Genomic DNA, 18,462 nt, shown 5'->3' on the forward strand with positions numbered 1-18,462 from the left:
GATCACAACCACATATCAGCATAATTCCAACCACCAAGCAAGCACTAAACCGCTCCAAAGCAAACTGCTAGCAGCCTCCTGGTACCATACCATAGCAGCCACATAGCAATACCATATCAACTGCAAGGAAGTGGGAATCTCTTATGTTATGCTACCATCCTTTGTTTCCTTTAGAAGAGAAACTCCTAGTTGAACTTGTTCGCAGTAGCCCAACGAAGGTCATGCAGGTTAAGCTGGTAATGGGCACGGCTAGTTAGCTCGCTGCTGCCCCACGACCCCACTGTCAACAAACAAACAAACGGCACAGAGTAACAAGAACTTTCAAGGGAAACTCTGGGTCCTCACCATGCTCTGTTTATTAATAGCAAAGAACAACAACTCCTCCTCCCCTTCGGCTTTGAGGTGGCTTCGTCATGACCGTTGTTTCCTCTCGCTTTTTCCTTTTCCTTCTCACAAGCTTTCACACCCTGTCTCAGGCTCTCACAATTTCTTAGCTTTCATCTGCCAGTCATCCTCACACATTTCACTTGTACTTTCTGTGGGAATGCAGATATCTGTGCTCGTGGTCATGCATGCTGATGTGTAAAATACTGAGATGGGAGCTGTGTGTGTGTGTGTGTGTGTGTGTGTGTGTGTGTGTGTGTGTGTGTGTGTGTGTGTGTGTGTGTGTGTGTGTGTGTGTGTGTGTGTGTGTCTCGCTCTATCTCTATCTATTTGGAAAGATGAGTGTCTTAGTAAAACAAGGCTGCATATATAGTTCACTCCGAGACCGTGATGCAGCCCATCATGTGGCTGCAGTGCAATGCATACAATCAGACAAACGCCTTGTTGATGAGAGAGGTCCTCAGCGAATTCCAGACTGGTTGGAGCTGACAGAAAAGCTCCAGTTACTCAGATAACCACTCTGTACAATTGTGAAGAGCCAAAAAAGCTCCAGCCTTGAGGTGGATGAGCTCCAACACCAGAAGACCACGTTGGGTTCCACTTCTGTCCTCCCAGAACAGAAAGCTGAGGCTGTTGAACAAAACTGGGCAGTTGAAGACAGTTGGAGAAACTTGATGAATCTCCATTTGTCCTGAGGATAGTAGGGTCAAAATGTGGCACCAACATCAAGAATCCAATTGTCTTATGTCCAGGCTGATGGAGGTGGTGGGGTAATGGTGTGGGAATGTTTTCTTGAAGCAATTTGGGCTCGTTAATACCAATCAATCATCTCTTAAAGGCCACAGAATGTTTGTGTATTGTTGCTGACCGTGTGCATCCCTTCATGACCGCTGCTTAAAGCATGATGATGCAGCATGTCATCATGAGCAGAAGCCAGTGTCCTTCATGGACCTTCTTATATACCAGATCTGAATCCAGTAGAACACCTTCAGGATGTGGTAGAACCAGTGACTGCAGAAATCACAGTCAAAGCAATGTCTTTTGAAGGTGAAGCATCCACAAGTCTAGGGTATAGCTCCACCCATCCCCAGATGTTTCAGTTATAAAATCTCATTTTTCTTCTCTAGTGTCTCCAAATTCCATCAGATGGTTTTCCCTCTGCTAAAATTGGCCCATTTTTTAAACGTTCCTCCTAAAAAGTGTTTAAATGCTACCCTGCTATATTGGGATTCACTTAGGAATAAAGTGATTGACAACCCTGGCTGGAAGGGACTGGTCATCTGCAGGACCTGCATGGCACCCTTTCTATTCAAAACATGGAGTTAGCTGAGTTAGAGTGGAACTTCCATGAGCTGCACTTACTGTTGATACATTCCACTTACCAGAGAAACTGGGCATCCGGGCGGCGGGAGGACTCCTCTGCCTCTGTGCCGTAAGCTCAATGAAGGTGGTCTGAGATACGCTTGGTCTGGGAGAAAGAGCGTGGGTCTTCCAAATGGGTTGGGGACTATGTCCCCGCCTCTGGTCGCAACTGTGCAGCATCTAGTTACAAATTTGACGGATGGCCTACCCAGTATTAGTATGGTGTTCCTAAAAAGTGATTTTAGCATATTGCCCCCCTCTTCAAATTGTGTGTCTGTGTTTCGATCAAGAGAGATGAACCTTGGCGATTAGCTGACTATTATCTGAGTGAATGGTTGAGGGTTTGGTTTGGATTTAAGCATTTTATGAATCAGTCTCCCGGAAATAGACCTTGACTGAAAGCATGCCAGGATGCCCTCTTACACCCCTTTGGTCTCCAAAGGTGGAAGCTTTAAATGTCAATCCTTCCAGCTGCCACAGCGACACCTTAATACGTATTTACGGGAGGCCTTGAGAGTGAATACAGGAGCTCTGGAATCCATGAAAGGGAAAAGCTTAAGTTCTACATGGAAGCAAATTGGATTTGAAATGAAGCGGTGAAAAGCTTTATGAGGCTTACTCACTGATCAGGCCTTCTTACACTGAATCAGACCTACACTACATGTCCAAATGTTTGTGGACACCACTTTTAGCTGCTTAAAAGTTGCACCCATAGCTGACACAGATGTGACTCTCTGAAGCAGATAAACATGAACCTACTAGTACCATAGCTAATATCAAGAGGGGGAATAAAGGGATATAAAGCCCCCCCAGCATTGAGCGGTGGAGCAGTGGAGGAACTGTATTCTCTGGAATGATGGGTGGTGCTCCATCCATTACTTTTGGGATGAGTTAAGGAGTTGGGGATGATCGCTATTGCTCTTGTCGCTGAATTCAATTAAATGCTCACAATAATACTCCAAAATCTAGTAGCAAGCCTTCTTCCCTGGACAGTAGAGACAGTTACTCCAACAAAATCAGGATTAACATTTTTAATACCCTTGATTTCAGAAGAAACTATACATTAGCAGGTGTCCCAATACTTTTGTCCATATAGTGAATGAGTAGTACTCTAATTTTCCAGGTTAAATTGGGTTCATGTCTGTCTGTCTCACTGTCTGGTTCCCAGCATTGAAAGCACGGCCTTATCTCAGTGCTCTGATTGACATTGTAAATGGGTGCCAGTAAAGCCTTCTGAATTCAGATTGTGTGAATTTTTAACTACTTTCTGGCTCCATAAATCTTTGAGCCAACTCTTCTCTCGCTAAACACATAGTATGTGGCAAATGAGCTAAAATATTTTCTTTTAGTCTCTAATATATTAATGCTGTGGTTCTTGGCTGCCGTTTAAGCATCTAATTTGGATGATCGTGCTGAAAACATAGCTTGGTTTGAAGGTTTATATTTTAGAAGTACTGCTGACAAATGACTGCTTCTCTTTAGCGACGCCATATCTGGCAAATAGTAGAAAGATGATGGATGAAAGGTGCGCTTTCGGTCTACTGTTAGGCAGGCGTACCACTTTGGGGAGTGCTCTTCTCCCGTCCACCACTGCTAGTATTGTAGATTTATAGTTCTGATAGACGTAAGGGTGATTTCCTGATTAATGAACATGTTCTTATTTTTTTCCTTGTATCTCTGCAGTGGATTTGCTTGGTCTGCTGAAATGGCGCTCCAACACCAGCCTCCTCCAGCAGAACCTGCGTCAGCTCATGAAAGTGGACGGAGGGGAAGTGGTAAAGGTGTGTAATTTCCGACATACTTTTAATGGTTAACACGTTTTAGTTGATGATCAACTTGGAGACCTTAGGTAGGGTCCTGTGATTTCCATGTTGAGAATGGAGAACACCGAATTGCAGATTTCAACCATGCACCTGGACCGTGGATTTGGAGATTTGGTGAAGATCTCTGAGCATGTTGATACAGTTTGTTTCATTTGCTCTTATTCCAACCTCACAACATGTTCTCATCTGTAGTTGTTTGTGACAACTGTTCTTTACATCAGCACTGTGGTGATTCTTCGTACATCAAGGTATCTATACCCAGCGTATCTGTAAAGGCTCCCAGATTAGCTAGCTGACTGTAGGAATTAAGGTGTAATATAAAATTAAGAACAGCAAACCATCACTGGTGCTTTTAGGCATGTTTTGGTAGAGCAAGTATCGGCTATATTAAGCTTGGTCCAGTTCCGATCCTTTGTTTTTACCACTGTGTCTAAAATAGGCTATTGAGGCTTCATAATCAAATTTCTCTCCTTCACACGCACAAACTAAGGGCTAATATTGATGATAAACTACAAGGAGGTGCTATTATCACCATGTTATAGACTCTTTAGCCAGCTATAAATGAGTATAGAAAATTACTGTTGACTGCAGACTGCTGTTTCAGTTCAGTTTTTAGTGATTTCTTTTCTTCTAATAATTTTTGTATTATTTTTCAGATGTTTCACACAGATAAATGCATAATCATACAAAATATACAAAAAAACTTTCAATAAAATAACAGAAAATATCAATTGAAATGTAAGTTTCTGACTAACTAGAAACCTTTAAAAAATAAAAAAAAAACTTAGACAAGAATCGTTCAGTTCAAACTTTCCGTTCAGTTTTGATTGATTTATTGATTATTTTTTTGCTTATATTATAAATTTTGTATTCTTTTTCAGATGTTTCACACAGATAAATGCATAATCATACAAAATATACAGGGTTTAAAAAAAAGAGAACAAAAAAAAAATCTATAAAACAAATAAAAAACAGAAAACAGTTTTGGCCCTGTTGAACTAGAAACCTTTGATTGAATTTATTGATAAGATTTTATGATTGTGTCTTGCTACTGATAAATAAAATCAGAATTAAAATGTCCAACTACCCAAAAAAAGCAGTAAAGTGCGGCCACTCAGAACACAACCGTGGCTTTATTAATGGCTAGCATTTTTAGCTTTGCTGTTTTTTAGTACTTTTCTAATGTAAGTGGAGTCTTGAACGTTCTCTTTTTTGTGAAAGTATAATTGGGGACCTGTAAGATGCCTGTCCAGCTCATGTTGGCAGCTTCCAAACTGGGTTCGGTTTCCCCGATTTGTTGCCGTGTTAAAAATAATCTGAACTGTCCCTGGAGAGTTGCTTGACCCCTGTAGCTCTTTGACAGGAAGTGCTTATAGATGCTGAAATGGAGTTCCTTCAGTGTTCTCGCCGCCTCTTTGAAACATCATTCAAGTGTTCTCATGACGTTTCCCCAGTGCTCCACTACCAGCCTTGACAGGTACGGCTGTTTTTTACCAAACAGCTGGAAGGCACTCTGTAATGAACAGAAACGGGCAGAACGCCGGCTTAACACGCTGTCCCTTGGAGCAGTTGATTTCTATATTGATTTCATGTTATTCAGCTATTCCAGTTGATGTTTTGGAGGCTGTTGTTAAAACTGCCTAATTTGGCTGGTTGCGCTGTAATAATAATAAAAAAAAAAACACCCAAAAAAGAGGTCTTCTTTCCAAACATGGCAGTGTGCAGGTACTCGTCTGAGGCTTAGATAACACAACTGCTGTTAACACAATCATTCTCATGCCACTTTTCTAGCAGCCTTGTCGTCTCAGCTGGACAGTTTAGCTCACAGCTTGAAGGCAATAAATTATCGAGAGACGCTGAAGGATGGTTGGAGAGATGCTGCAGGAATAGAAAAATGTCTTCTTTCCTGCTGTGACCTCCACCGAGAGCTCCCTATGCCTCCGAGTCGAATTGTTGCATATGTGTACCGCATATATATATATATAACTTTGATTTCTGCAAAGTAATGTCAATTAAATAAAAACACGATGTAAATATTCACCTATGAAGGAGGCAAAAAGCCTCAACTTTCAATGGGCATTATTTACCTAGTTCAGCAGTGGCCCAGGCTGGTTAATCCCTTATTCCTGGCCACAAATACTGGCTACACAGTGGAGGTCAAAGAACAGTCCACGCAACTCTGAGAAAAGCTTATTGAAGAGTTCAAGTCAGGGGACGGATACACAGAAAAATGACCATAGTCACTAAATTTGGGAATATGGCACATGTATAAATCTGCCTAGAGCTGACCGCTGTCCTCTCAAACTGAGTGACCGTGCAAGAAGGAGACACCCAGGACTGCCCTGAAGGAGTTAAAAGCTTCAGAAGCTGAGAAGCTGTAAATGACTGACTGTTGCCTGGGAAAGATCTTCACCAGTCAGATCTTTGTGGGAGAGCAGCAGTGAGGATTACAACTCCATTACAGTTCACCCAAAGGCATGTGGGGGGGACTCCAAGGTCAGCTGGAAGGCTGTCGGACTAGCCGCTGGGTTAGCTAGGTTATGGCACCAAACACTGCGCATCATCGCAAATACACCATCCCCACCGTGAAGCATGGTGACGGCAGCATCAGCGTAACTCCTTCAGACACTAAATACCCAGATAAAGTACTGGGTATATGTTTATGGAGACAATAAATGCAATAAATGGTCTATATTTTAGGGCTTAACAGTATTGGGAAAAATAGATACTGTATCTAATTTATTTATTTATTTATTTAATTAATAAAACAACATAAAAACAGCAGTATTCACCAGAAGTCACAAGAAATCAATGATCCCACAAGTTATGATATTAAAAATGCACTCTGTGTATTCAAGATTGGACTAAAATGAATGCCTTTCTAAAGACGCCATTAAGATAGATGCCATTTAACACTTTAAAGAAAAATTGAACGTGGAAGCCAAGCCCTTTCATGAAGCGTATCCATCTGACTGGTGCTTCTGCAATGCACCGTCACTCATTGATTCCTTTATTGATTTTTGTGTAATGCATGCCGTGGATGTTCTTGTTGTTGAATTGCTGCTGGCATGACACATCTGACATGCTTTTCTTATTAGAGATGGAAAAATTCAGGTCCAGGAAGTAAAGATTCACCCCAGTGAAGCCATTCAGGCCTTTGGATCAAAATCCTGGGGCAGTTTTATACTGTCTAGACCTGAATTTCCTCTACTTCTTATTCATTTCTTATTGTCCCTCAGTCAGTCTCTCTCTCTCTCGTATATGATGTATGTATACGTACCCCGTGTAGGTGCAGATAGCTATAGCCTCTTCATTGTGTGTGTGCACTCCCTCACAGCACAGTGCAGGCAGATGTTTGCTGCGTGATGCTTATGGTATTTTCCTCTCCGTTTCAACTTGCAAAACCTGCACACACCAGAACCTCACAATTAGTCCAGGGATCATGAGGCCTAGCTTGTGTGGGGTTGAGCAAGAGCAAATTATTGTTTTGAGGAAAAGGCAGCTTAAGGGGACAAATAGTTGTCTGCTGATGTAATCTGAGCTGGTAATGGCAGTGATCCAGGTGTCTGCCAAGTAGTATGTAATGTGTAATGTGTTTGCATAACGATGGGCATTGATTTTAACAGTGGCTCCTTTCCAAATCTTGAGCAACTTCACTTTAGGGAATGTATGGCATTACGATCAAGGCTTTTCTATAAACAAGAGAAGAGGCAGAGTTGTAGTCTCTTAAAATCCAGGGATGTCCCACTTCTCCTTCTCTGAGCACATGGATAGATTTCCCATTTTCAAATGGTGTCTTAGAGAGTAAAGAAAGTTCCATGTCTTTGTGGAGTCGGATAATTGGGGTGCTTTTTTTCTTTTAGTAGTTTCCCGTTCTTGTTGAAATTTGTTTGAACTTTTACAGTTTTGTCTTTTTTTTTTTTTTTTGTTTCAAGGTGAAGACAGAATTACTGGAACCATGAATTCATTTTCTCTACCGTGTGTCCAATTACCAGCCTCCGTTTTCCGGTCATTGCTGCCTAACGAGTGTGCATTTCCACATCCTTTTATGAGGATAACCTTAGAACCAACATTTCTTTCTGTACCGTGTGGAAATCCGTTATTAGGAATGGACGCTCTGAATGCTCACCCTATACATTTGCTGATTGTTATTGAGGGCTCTGAGACACAGTTATGTTCCCCAGTTACCCTCTACGTGAACTAGGTGTAGAGCAGGGGTGAGCAACTGGGGGCTGGAGTCCAGCACAGTTTGCTAATTTCCCTGCTCACCTGGCAATTAATAGGTGAGTGGAATTAGGTGTGTTTGAGCCTGGACAAGTGGAGAACTGTGCAGGTATCTAGCCCTCCAGGACCGGAATTAGCCACCCCTGATGTAAAGTATGGTGTTGTGGTTTATTTATTTATTTATTATTTTTTATTTCTGATGTTATTTGGTCAAGTAATGTGCCCATTGAGCCTGTACTTCTTTAAAATATTGCTGTATCGAAGCCGATTTGCTATAATACGAGCTTTGCTAATGCATCTGTTTGTATGTGTGTGCCTTCAGTTTTTGCAGGACACCTTGGATGCTTTATTCAACATTATGATGGAAAACTCGGACAGTGACACGTTTGACACCCTGGTGTTTGATGCCTTGGTAAGAACTTCATTCACAAATTGTACGCTGTCGCGGTCAGACAACAACCACAAGTCTCCAAAATGCCGACTTGACAGGAGATGGAAAAAAAAACCTTAACTGTCAGTGATGGTCAGTGTAAATAGATTTTATTGAAAGAGGTTTTGGAGCATTTATCCTGAAAATGAATTTACATAATGAAGCCAAAATGAAGATACAAGGTTTTTGTGTGAAAGTGATGGTGACCAATAAGCGGAAATTGATGTGAGTTCAGAACCAGGACTAAATACAACAGTGAACATTTTAAAATATGATTGAATAACTGATCGGTTTACATCATCTGCTTAACTGCAGGTTAAACAGTCATTTTATTTAATTGCAAATCCAGCATGCTGTACCACCGAGTCAAACAACCTGAAATCATCTCTGCCCAAATTATGTGGCTACACACCTAAAAGATATATATGGCTTATAGCTTTATGCTTAAACCTATGGCTTAAAGCTAGATAAAAAGAGAGGTTAATATTGAGATGAGAGATATACTATATGGACAAAAGTATTGAGACACCTGAACAATTAGGAGTTCATCTTTTCTGTGTTGGAGTAACTGTCTCTACTCTCCAGGAAAGGCTTTCCAGTAGATTTTGAGAGTATTTGACCTCACCACTGCGTTGTGGGGTCAGAATGTTGGATGATCACCCCCTCACCTCATCCACAACTCCCCCATCTCATCATTAGGCCTTACGAATAGTGCCATAGGTGTAGGTTCATGTTTATCTGCTCCAGAGGGTGCTCTTCTATCGGCAGTACTTCTCTAAAGGATCTACATTTGGACGTCTGTGTCAGCAGTGGCTTTAACTTAAAACATCCGAATGCATTCATTAGAAGGGGCGTCCACAAACATTTGACATATAGTGTAGATGAAGAAGTGTTTTATTGATCCTGAAGGAATATGCAGACAAATGGGCATTCAAATGCGCCATCATGTGCTGTCTGTCACAAAACACCGTGCCTACCATCAGTACATTTTTACAGCCCAGCGTACACAAATACACAGCTCCTAGGAATGCTGGCACTGCAGTTGGGCAGGCTGTCTCTTGTTGAGAGGGGTTGCTCTCTTTTGCAGTTCTGTCTACTCTATTTATGCTTGATTACAGTGTTTTATGCTACTTGCTGGGCCCTGTGTCTGTATTCCGTCCAATACTGAACCATATCTTCAGTAAAAATGACATTGTATTTCATAAACATGCTTGTAGTAAATTACTATAGGCAAGTATGCGTACTGTGAGTATATCATTACGGTCTAGCAAAAAAAAGGCATGGCTCCTAAATGGGAGATCTACAGGAGAGGAGAAAGGCTTTCATAGATTTTAGTGGAAGTCGATTTTGATATCAATTGGTCAAAAATTTGAAAATAATATTAATTAATATTAATAATATTACTGATATAAACACTAAAGCTTTATTATAAGGGGTGTAGCGATACGTCGAACAATCCCGGTTTATGGTTTGGTGCATGCAGTCTCACTTAGGAACACATGGTACACGTTATTAGGGCAAATATGGTAATTTTGCAGAGACCCAGACATCTCAACCAGTAAGCCGTTGGATTTGCTATGGTACTGTACTATAGCTGCTATAGCATATTGTTAGCTATAGCTATAGTAACTGTAGTCTTGTTTGCCCCCACGTCCCTCCTTCTCTCGCTTGTCTCTCCCCTCTTATGTGTAGAGAGAAAGTAATAGACTCAGACTTTTCTCTTTAAGGATTTAAGGAGACTTTATTGTCTTTCGCATTACATGTGGTTCATGGGGTGGAGCGAAATTCTGCGTAGATTGAAGATCTCAAGGTCCCAGTTAAACCCAAAGAGAAATAAATTGAATAAAGAAAATAATAATAAAAATAATAATAATAAAAATCTCAAATATAAGAAGAGTAGACATAAATAGATGAGATGAGATGACTGAATATAAACAAGTATTTCAGCAAAAGTCTGGCTTTTACTTCTTATTTCAGCTCATGAAATCAAGGTGGATCCGTCAAGGACGTTCGAGGAAGTTCATTGAGCATGCTAACGCTAGCACTGCTACTTAATTAATATGCTTCAGGATGTATTAACTCCCTCAGGGGGGCGCTGGTGGTACGGCACTGCGTAGCTGTCTGTTTAAATGAAATGAAAAGAAACCTGGGTTAGATTTGTTTGTGCACCAACCCAGTCAAACGTACTCAGGAGGTCCAAACTGCAGTGCGGACCGAACCGTGGCTTTTGTGTACCATTACACCCCAGTTTATTTTATATTATTTTACATTAAAGTAGTTTTAATTGGAGGTCGTTCTTCAAATGCTATTACAATAAAAATCTATCCTCTTGTCCATTGCGAACATATCTGGATTCCATATTCTGCTTATATTCTGAAACTGGTGCACCCGTCAGTCTGAAGAAGAACATGGCTCTTTATGTTCCTGCCTCATCTCCCAGGCAACTGCTCAGCATTGTGTACTACTTCTTCTTCTCACCTTCTCTGCCTTTATTTTTAGGTCTATTTTAAGTGAAAGGGGGTATAAGGTGGGCTGTGTTTTAATGAGGCTGTGTGTCTTGGCTTAGGTGTTCATTATTGGGCTGATTGCGGACAGAAAGTTCCAGCACTTTAATCCTGTCCTGGAGACCTACATTCGGAAACACTTCAGTGCCACCTTGGCGTACACGTGAGTAGATCGGTCCCCTTCACTTCTAATGAGTGGCTGAACGAGAAGACCCCTGCTAGCTTGAATGATGATTGTACATCACTAATGACTCTCTAGTCAGGACCCCAGGAGCAATTATGAGTGTGATTTTGAGATTCAAGTTGTATGTACACAACATGGCCAAAAGTATGTGGACACCCAAATATTCTATATAGAAGTAGACTAAAATAATGGGAGGTTTTGGCCTCCCAGATGCTCCCACAAGAACAGTACTTACAGTTGACTGGGGTAGTTCTAGCATGGGGAAATTGACTTGTTTACAAAATTCATTTTAAATTTGAAGGTGGGTTTTTTTAGGATATTAATTATTATTATTATTATTATTATTATTTTGTGATTTTATGCCGTGGTTTTGTATTTTGGCTAATAACAGAAGCGCTAATGACACGTATCATTCTCTTAAGACAGGGAGGCACCTGATTAGGTGATTCTTGGGAGCAGCTGAATGTATTTTGTTTAGGACTATATACGACAGTAATGTGTGTATTGAGGAGCCACTTCCTTCTCATTACTGATACTAATATTTATTTTTATCCTGTGTTAATCAGTTGTAAACATTACTGAAGTTAAAAATTAGGTTAACCCACACTGTCAGGGCGCCAGTATGGTCTATTCCACTGTTTTCCAAAAATAAAATGGTGGATAACTGACCTGCCTCCATGTGATTCTCAATTTAAAATGTATTATTAACTGCATAAAATTAACATTTCTAAATAACGACTGCTAATAATGTGACTAATAATGTCATCACAAAAGTTGGACACCCCTCCCCCCCTTACAGTTCTTACACACCTCAGGGGTGCACCCCACAGATTGAACACCCATGTCTGTAATCTGCTTTGTAGACTCTGAATATTCTGTTTATTCCTATATATTTATTTCTAAACCTTTAATTTTCTGTATTTTAATCCTTTATATTTTCATCTTGTCTTCTGTCTTGTTTGGAAACACCTGGTTTATGAATGAATCCTCTGGTGCACACTACTAAATCATACTACCATATAAATGACCTGATGCGTTCCGGTCTTTAGATGCCTCTTAACATTTGTAAACACATACATTTCTAATTTCTAAAAGTAAATGCAGATCACATAAAATCCAAATGCTGGTAATTGTACTAGAACTCATGAAAGTAAATGGCTTCCATATTCTTAACAAGACTTCAGCTCACACTTCACACCTTCACCCATAACTCCCTCCTATTTAATGACCATTAAATTACTGTGTGAAAAGGGGAATGTGTGAAAAGAGCTCTAATATGTGTTATTTGAGTCATTAACTGGGGGTGGGGGGTACTGGACTGTTGAGATCGCATGGCTGTAAGCTTGATTTTATGTACCTGGTAGGATTGAGTGTGACTTAAATAGCTGAACCCTCTAATCAGAAGTGGTGTCCACATGCTTTTGGGTGTGTATTATGTCTGTCAAAGTTGATTATATTGTTTGTGTGTGTGTGTGTTTTAATTAGGAAACTGACCAAGGTTCTGAAGAACTATGTGGACCATGCAGAGAAGCTGACTGATCAACTTCTGAAGGCGATGAAGGCTCTGGAGTACATATTCAAGTTCATCGTGCGGTCACGAGTCCTCTTCAACCAGTACGTTCCTTTGCTTAATGATTTTTGAGAGATGAACATATTCAGCAGTACCATTTCTTTGATCATAATTATGTTTAATTTGATGATTTACTTTGTTTGTTCATCTCAATTATGCTCAAAAGTGGTGTATGGTCCTGGTAATTATTGTATTACTACAGAGAAAGGTTAAATGATGCTTATGTTAAAGGTGATTCATATCTCACAAGCTAAAACTTACTGAATCTGTACACACAGAATTACACTCAAATGTACAATTACCAAAGAAGTTGACCAAATTTGAACCCTGCCGCTGTGTATTTTACACCTGGACCTATAACTGATAAACTATTAAGGACCATCGGAGTCCTTACAGGCAAGTCTGTTCACTTGGCTGCCGTCTTTGCAAAGCAGCCAGGCATTCATTTCCAGTTACAAAAGACCAGGCGTCTGTCTCTGTGAATGAGGAGACACCAATATACTGAAAGTGAAGGTCAGATTAGTGTTTCAGTACCAGATTTTAAATCGCTGATAAAATCTGATAGAAATGGCATGAATAGTTTGTAGGTTTGGCTCAATAATGCACAAGATACCTGATTTGTTCATTTAAATTAAATTTTATTTATTTATTAATTAATTAATTTATTTATTTATAAACACTACTGTGTTTGTGCAGATCTGCACATTGAGGGGGGAGGGGGGGGATCCTCAGCTCGTAGCGTAACCAGCAAGTTGAACACATTTAATTTTGAATTTCATCCAGTGGCCGTTCCCCTCATTTATAACATCTCTGGAACCATTTTAATTTTGATCTTTCTTTTTTTTATTTATAATTTAAGTGTTTATTTTAACTGGCATAAACTTCCTAGCCTTTATGAGACAGATTAAGCAGCCCAGGAAAGTCATCTGCCGCATGCGTAGCTGCAAATATCACGTGATACCGCAGTGCCAGTCAGATCAGTGCATTATGATGAACCATGACCTCAGTGAGAGAGAGCTTTTGGAGAGTAAAAGCAAATTAAAGGAAAGTTAATTCTTGTGGTGGCTCTGAAAAGCCAAGCTTTTAGTTCTGAGACGGTGGCGATTATTAAAAGCAGCATTGTCAAGCAGGACTTCAAGAAGGTACTGTGCATTATATTTCAATATGCATATTTTACAATTTTAATAAGACTAACATTTATTTGGAGTATTTAATTATTATTAGTCCAGTTCAGTGTGAAAACTAACCGTAAATGCTGTTGAAATTTACAGATTTGTGATTGTACTGTAATTTGATTTGCAATTCAGTTGTTAAATAACTTCTAGACAATTTCAGTATGCAGGATGGCACCAAATCATGATGCAGGTTATGATGTTCCAGACCCTGGCTTGAGGAAATTTTCTCTAATTGGACAATATTGAATTTTAATTAATAGACCAACCACCTTTGATTTAATAAATAAGCATGTTTGTAATAGAGATGTGTAATGGTCTTTAGGCCTTAAATGTCTGAGAGATTTGTCACACTCAGACAACTCTGTTTTTTCTTTTTTTTTTTTTCTATGAATCGCTTAAAGAACCCATTGAAGCATCTTTATCTATATGACAAAAAGTGTACAACTGATCTAGGCTCAGCTCATAAAAAATACCTTTCTTAGGAAGATCTTTGTTCCTAAGACTCTAATATAAACCTAGATTTACTGCTATTAAATGTAATAATAATAATTAATGCACATATTAATATATGAATATTTGTAATATGTAAAATTAATATTTTAACTTGTCTGTTAAAATACAGTTATGGACAGAAATAGGGCCCCCATGAAGCTTTAGTTTTTTAAATGTGTTAAAAACATAAAAAGATCTGATCTTCTTGTGATCGAAAATGAAGAAATGTCTTTAATCATTATTTACAAAATGGAATTAATAAAAAAAAGGTTTGAACCTCCCCCCGCATTTATTACTCCTTCAGATGTGTAGAATCAGACTCGGGAGCAGAACATCAGCTGCAGATGATCAGAACATGGTTGCAGAGGATTATTCTGGAGGAGTCTGGAGTCTTATTTAAACCTCAGACGTTAAGTCTGGTCTGATCTTGATGGTTGAAGTGAGGGGTGAAGAAGATCACCATCAGGACCAGATCCAGAGAGCTCTCTGAGGCCTTCAGAAACTCTGAGGATGTCTGAAGATTTCATTTAGAGGATTAGAGATCAGCCGTTCTACTGTCCAGAACATTTGCAGCTGATATTTCTTTCCTGTTAATAATAATAATAATAATAATAATAATAATTGAGCGCTGATGTAAATGTGTGGAGGAAGCAAGTTGCGATCAAGCAAATATTGCAGTTTCTGTTATTGTGCCATGTCTATTCCTGATTAGCCCCATTTTTTGTGCATATTTAAATTGCTTGGACTCACTGCACCAGTGTACTGGCACAAAGCCTCCTCCTTTGAGGAAGGTAAGAGGAGATTTCAGATGCAAGCTTTCTTTATTTTATAATATATTAGCCAAGGGAATCATTATAGCTGTTTCTGCACAGTCCAGAAATCAACATCACGACCTAAATCTGTCGCTCAAAAGTGCTTTATTTATTTATTTACACCCCCCCCCTTTTTTTTTTTTCTTTTTTTCGACAGACTTCTCATAACCAATCACATTTGTTCTATCCTAAAATGAACTTCCATATTCCAAAGCGATTGCATCACCTCCAGGTGCGACTTTGGAACTTGGCGACTCGGGGACGGCTGGGATGGAGCTGCCGTCTTGATTGACAGGGTTGGTGTCTGAAAGACTGCCATGCTGTGTGGGAGGCTATAGGTTGCAGTTTGGGGAGGCGCTATGGCATAATGACCCCGGATAAATTGAGTTCACAGGAAGTGATGAGCTTCAGGCCCACAGGGAGAGAACACAGTGCCCTTCCTCAGGCTGTTCTCAAGAGCACACAGCAGAAATGGGCTTAACCACCTAAAGCCTTCGGCGGAGACTGCAAGCCGTACCTGAGCCGGCAGCGTCATCCCTCTCTCTAGGGCTTAATTTCCATCTTTTGCTGATAACGTAGATCTTCACTCGTTTTTTTGCAGGAGACAGATTTACTTTGTAAACTCAGCCATAACGTCCTAAGCAGTCTCAAGTGGTTAGTGGTTACTATGTCTGACTTTTATGAGTCCTTGTTGTGAATTCAGGCAAAATGAGAATCTTGATGAGGCAAATTTGTAGTGGTCAACATTATCCAAAACAGTACTGTGTAAAAGTTCTGGTCCCCTGTGAGAATTAGTGTCTATCTAGGCAGTAAGTTTTTCTTTCCTTAGTTAAACACTGATATTAGAATAAACGCTAACATTCCTACAGAAAGTCGTGGTGGTTCTCCATCTCCAAAGTTCTCCTCTCTCATGAAGTCTAGTATTATTTAGAGTTCTCCTCAGATCAACACCTGGTTTGATGGTAAATCGGGGCTTAATGATGGTAAATCAGGTGAGCTGCTGCTGCTGATGATGGAGTTGAACACATCCTCCACGCTGTGCTGGCTGGACTGGGGGGCGTCCAGGAGAAACATGGAGGAACCGAGCTCTGTACTTCAGACTAGCTCACTGACAAGATATCACTACTTTCTTTAGAATGAGAAGTTATGGGGTTCGAGTGGCCGCGAGTGGTCCAGTGGACTAAGCGAGAATCGCTGTTTGCCATCAGCAACCGACATCGGAGAGCGCACAATTGAGCACAATTGATCTTTTAGGGATGTTGACACTTCCTCTCCACATCACTCTTAGTGTTATGTTGGTCAGCACAGGCATCTGTTTATTCTGGTACCAGAGCTAGGGAGCCATGCTTTCCCCTGAGTGCGCTGGCTGGGTGCTTAGTGATGCTGCATCAACAGCAACAGTTTGAAAAGAGGTGCTGGGTCACGAACGGGGATTGGGTACTTGGTTTTTCAAGGTAGGTAGAAAAATGGGGAAAATTAGAAATAAATGATAGAATGTTTTATCAAATTTTTATTCTTGTTCCTTTTTACTGTATTTTCTTACCTGCATCTGTTTACTTCAGTGTGAACTCTAATTGCTGAGAGAAATGTGTTAAAATAATGAGCTTAGGTGGCTAAAACTGCTGCACGGTACTGTACACACGCTATGGATAATCATGTAGGTTATAGGTACCAATGTTGGGCTACATGGGTAAGAGTAGAGATGTAGTTGAATGAAAGGTGCTATGGAAGAATATAGACAGCTGACGGAGTTAAGGAGGGAACCTCAGGTCAGTTTCTTGTCCTGACCGTAGAAGTGGTTGTTTTTAAATATGACTGCATATGAATCCAGTTCATTTCATGATTATGCTCCACATATGACTTCACTGTAGTGCTTCTGCCTAGTGTAACTGTTTCCTACAACTTTAAAGTACTGTCCCACTTTTAAACATATCCTAAGTTGGCGTGAACTGGAAACTGTGTCCCCAGGTCTGTAATATTCAAATAAAAACTATATTCAATACAGTTTTAACACATTTACATTTAGAAGGCTTGTGACAATTCACACAACACAAAGCATGAAAGACATGAGTAATTAGCTTTTATGTGAGTCCCCTGGTGCATTTACCAAGACGTGTCCCACTTTTGCTCAGCTCGTGAGACAGGCGCCACTACTGCTCAGGGAATTGTGGAAGCAGTGGGGAGACGGAGGGGGAAATAATGTTGAGAAGTTTGGAACTTCATTCAAAGGTTTATTATTTTTTTATTATTAATTGAAGAATTATTTGGACGTTGTGCTCTCATGATGTATGCCCTTTTAAAAAATAGAGGTGCTTCAAAGGGTTCTTAGAGCGCCACCATAGAATAGGAGTGTATAACTCCAGTCCTGTAGGTCCGGTCTCCAGAAAAATTTGGTAGTTGACCTACTGATTGAACACCAGATTCAACATCTCAGATAATAGCCAGGCAAAAAAGATACATTGAAGGAACTCCACCTTTGCTGGGGACCATCCTTCCAGGGCTGGAACTGCGCATTCCTGCCATATGGATGCCATACTTGGGTTCCATAAAGAACTATTTAGTGAAAGAGATGTGTGTGAAGAACCTTTAAAATGTTTAAATGTTAAATGAAAGAAATGGGATGGTTCTTTACTAATTTAAAGATTCTTCAATCTACAATCTTTTTTACAAAAATAATTAATGGGTTGTTCTTATTGGTTAATAACTGTGTAGTACCTTAATTTTTTGAGGGTGTAGGTGGTCAGAAGATCTAACAATTTCTAACTAATAGTTACTGTACCACTATATACGTCTGTTATGCTCAGGTGTTCTGATATAGCCATTGTAATGATGGTAAAATAACAAGTAAATAATAATAATGGCAGCAATAAGAAGATTAATAATTAGAATTCATGTAAACCTCAATGTTGAAATGGTAATAAAGGGTGGAAAACTGTTCTGAGACGGGTAGTAGTAGCTGAAGAGTGAGTAGTTGGTCTGTGGCAGGTAGCAGAAGAGCCCCACGGTCAATCTTCAATCAGTCTGGACAGGTGGGCAGTCAGTTACTGAATTAGTTCTGTTTAAATTTATTTCTGTTTGAATCATCAGAGTGGTTTACAACTCAAAAACAGTCTAACCTAAAGAAGAGAGCCAGAAGGTAACACAGACATGGGAGCTCCCTGAAACGTTTGTATCCCAACCCGGTGGGACGACAGCACAAACTTCTAAGTTTACAACAATTCCCAGTGTCCATTAACCCCTGGATCTGCAGCCTTTATCAGAAGGAAATCATTAATTACCAAAGGCTAAATTAAACAAATGAGTTTTCGGACTAGACTTGAAGATTCCTGAACATTGTCTGGAAGGATATTGCAGAGTTGGGGGCTTTATAAGAAAAGCCTCTTCCCTTTGCTGAAGACTACTTAATTCTGGACACTAGTAAGAAGCCAGTATCATGTAATCCAAGTAATCGTGATTGCTCGTAAAAGGAACTTTTAAAAGGAAATGAGGAAATCTTGCAGAT

General features: G+C 40.0%; 1 protein-coding gene across 1 annotated transcript in view; it reads left to right on the forward strand.

Moving 5' to 3' along the window:
- dock1 (dedicator of cytokinesis 1) overlaps positions 1-18,462 on the forward strand; it is a 357,310-nt gene that overhangs the window by 97,725 nt on the left and 241,123 nt on the right. Inside the window, exons 18-22 of the mRNA XM_072667919.1 lie at positions 921-1,044; positions 3,430-3,527; positions 8,116-8,205; positions 10,790-10,890; positions 12,397-12,525. Of these exons, the coding sequence (XP_072524020.1) occupies positions 921-1,044; positions 3,430-3,527; positions 8,116-8,205; positions 10,790-10,890; positions 12,397-12,525 (542 nt within the window). The remainder of the gene's footprint in view (positions 1-920; positions 1,045-3,429; positions 3,528-8,115; positions 8,206-10,789; positions 10,891-12,396; positions 12,526-18,462) is intronic.

The sequence above is a fragment of the Salminus brasiliensis genome, chromosome 22, assembly GCF_030463535.1.
Source record: "Salminus brasiliensis chromosome 22, fSalBra1.hap2, whole genome shotgun sequence".
Lineage (NCBI taxonomy): Eukaryota > Metazoa > Chordata > Actinopteri > Characiformes > Bryconidae > Salminus > Salminus brasiliensis.